The following is a 2543-nucleotide window of genomic DNA, read 5'->3' as shown; positions in this document are numbered from 1 at the left end:
AAGTAAGTGAGCCTAATTACCAGAGGATTGTGCATTTCTATGGCGACACTATCACCTGCAAAATGAATCTGCAGTGGTCAGATGGTACAGCGATTATGTTGTGGTACCAATAGGTGTGTTCGACTTCATGCTGCGAAGACCGAAGCAGTGCGTGACGGTTCTTCTTGTTCTTCTTCGTCTTTTTTTTTTCCCAGGCCCTGGCCCTGACCATGGCCGCTTCCCTGGACCTGGCCCTGACCATGGCCGCTTCCCTGGCCCTGGCCCTGACCATGGCCGCTTCCCTGGCCATATCCGCTTCCCTGGCAGCTGCCCAGGCCCTGGCCGCTTCCCTGGCCCTGGCAACTTGCCTGACCTCTTGCCTGACCATGTGGTTCACTGCATGCAAAGCCACCGGTGGTTGGGCAACATTTCTGTGTGGCAGGACACTGGCCATCATGGAAACAGCTTTCAGCACACAGTGGAATCATCTCCGGTATGGGACATTGACCCGGCTTCACTGCGTGGACACAGATAGTCAGCTTTAGTTTGTGCATATAGGCAGTATGCCACTTTAATATACAGCACGAAACATTCAAAGCATGAATAGCAAGTTTTACCTATAGAGCGAATTATATTCCAAGTATTAATCCTCTTTATTTTGTAAAGCCATAAATGCTTAAAACTAACCTACGGGATTAATTAAAGCCTAATTTAGACGAGAACAATAGGCAAAGTCTTTGCTTAACTTACATTGAATTCAATGCGTTACGTGTGTTTTTTTTTGGACCCTTAGCATCCATTATTAACAGGAACTCACTGAAAACAGGTGGCACGCAAACAGGCCCACAGTCAAATCGACAGCATTTGAGTCCTCCAGGGCAATCTTTATCAGAAGAACATCCTCGACAGGATGGCACGACAGTCAGCCTCGCCGGACAGAAACCGTCCACTAGAGGATTCAAGAGGATCATTAGAGGAGGCCAAGTAGTGCGGTTTCAGCATTTGTAAGTCATTGGTTTCACAATGTGTCTCAAGCCAAAATACAAATTTTACATATTTGTCTAATTCTTACTTCCTGTTGCGCGCACACGCTCTCAAGTGGCCAAGACTGCAAGTGTGGGTATTTGGACAAGGGGATAATAATTAAGGTAGCCTAATTAAGAGAGGATTGTGCGTTTCTATAGCGACATGATCAACTGCAAAATGAATCTGCAGTGGTCAGGTGGTACAGTGATCATGTCGTGGTACCAATAGGTGTGTTCGACTTCATGCTGCGAAGACCGAAGCAGTGCGTGACGGTTCTTCTTGTTCTTCTTCGTCTTTTTTTTTTTTTTAATTAACCAGAACAAAATTTACAACAGTAATGTACAAGAGTGTGCAAACCATTTATTCAGTAATCAACAACTGTAGGCCCAGGGGCGTAGCGTCTTGTATGCAGGTGCATATATTGTGGGCCCGATCGAGGGGGAACCTTTAATTGAACCGAGGGAATGAATAGAGCCCTGCACGGGCCCGGCCCTTCCCACAGCTTATCAGAATATTCTCGGCCTGAGTCTGACCCGAGCCCGTGTCTTCTCTCTCTCTCTCTCTCTCTCTCTCTCTCTCTCTCTCTCTTCCCTTTCATACAGCTGCTATTGCAGCAAATAGGCTAGTCCAGTTGGTTTTTAATGGCAAAGTGATTATATTTCTTTTCATTTCTTTATTACGTTCATTTAGAAATATGTTTGGAATATTTTATGTTTGTTAAATTCAAGTTGTTGTTTTTTAAAAGTAACACCCAAGCGGCCAGTGGCGGACTGAGTTGAGCATATGTTTGATCAATTTAGCCTTCTCAAATCAACATGACTTGCCTAAAATAAAATCTATAGACATAAAAACACTTCATGCAATTCACAATATTAATTTAACAATTTTACCTAGATAAATGTGTGCTGTTAGACGCATATGCAGTTGTTTGTGCGGAGAGTGGAAGCTGAAGCGCGCGATCACTTGCATTTTTTTTCTTAAGAGTGGAAACTTAACATACGCCGTCATTTTTGCTCAGAAAGGTAAGAGTAATACATCATTCGGAGTTAATTCATGACACATTATAGTAATTGATAGATGTAATGATAAAATTGATAAATGTAAAAAAAATATCTGAATATACTGCACTACATAAAACTATCGCTTGACTTTTGACATTGTTTATAAATTTATTGTAAGTATAAAAATAATATATTTAATACAAAAAACAATTTTGTTGTTCCAGAAAATGTTGACTATGCAAGTATTGTGTATTAAATATTAGTTGGCGTGTAGGGAAACCAACTGTAGCTGGGTTTCCATCACCCTGCTTTTATGCGCATTTTGAAGTATCGCATCAGAATCGAGTGATGGAAACGCAGAATTTCGAATAAAAATGCCTTAATTCACAAAAAAAGTTTTTACGCTCGCTTGAGGTGGTTTTTGACTTGTGCGAAAAAGGGTTAATGCGAATAATGGGAGATGGAAATGCATTTTGCAAAAAAATTCCGCCAAGCGCATCAAAAAAGTCACGTGACTTTGCGCTATGGGCAGGGGCG

The 2543-nt window shown here is 42.0% G+C and overlaps 1 protein-coding gene across 1 annotated transcript in view; it reads right to left on the bottom strand.

The window, feature by feature from the left end:
- Positions 1–1249, bottom strand: part of LOC107734758 (putative glycine-rich cell wall structural protein 1) — a 4196-nt gene extending 2947 nt beyond the window's left edge. Inside the window, exons 1-3 of the mRNA XM_016546698.1 lie at positions 1228–1249; positions 797–928; positions 369–496 (exon numbers count right to left, since the gene is read on the bottom strand). Of these exons, the coding sequence (XP_016402184.1) occupies positions 369–496; positions 797–928; positions 1228–1249 (282 nt within the window). The remainder of the gene's footprint in view (positions 1–368; positions 497–796; positions 929–1227) is intronic.
- Between the last annotated feature and the right edge of the window lie 1294 nt (positions 1250–2543).

Source organism: Sinocyclocheilus rhinocerous, unplaced genomic scaffold (assembly GCF_001515625.1).
Source record: "Sinocyclocheilus rhinocerous isolate Xijiao unplaced genomic scaffold, SAMN03320098_v1.1 scaffold8065, whole genome shotgun sequence".
NCBI classification, from domain to species: Eukaryota; Metazoa; Chordata; class Actinopteri; order Cypriniformes; family Cyprinidae; genus Sinocyclocheilus; species Sinocyclocheilus rhinocerous.
The sequence above is the reverse complement of the archived record's forward strand: the minus strand, read 5'-3'. Positions and strand labels throughout refer to the sequence as shown.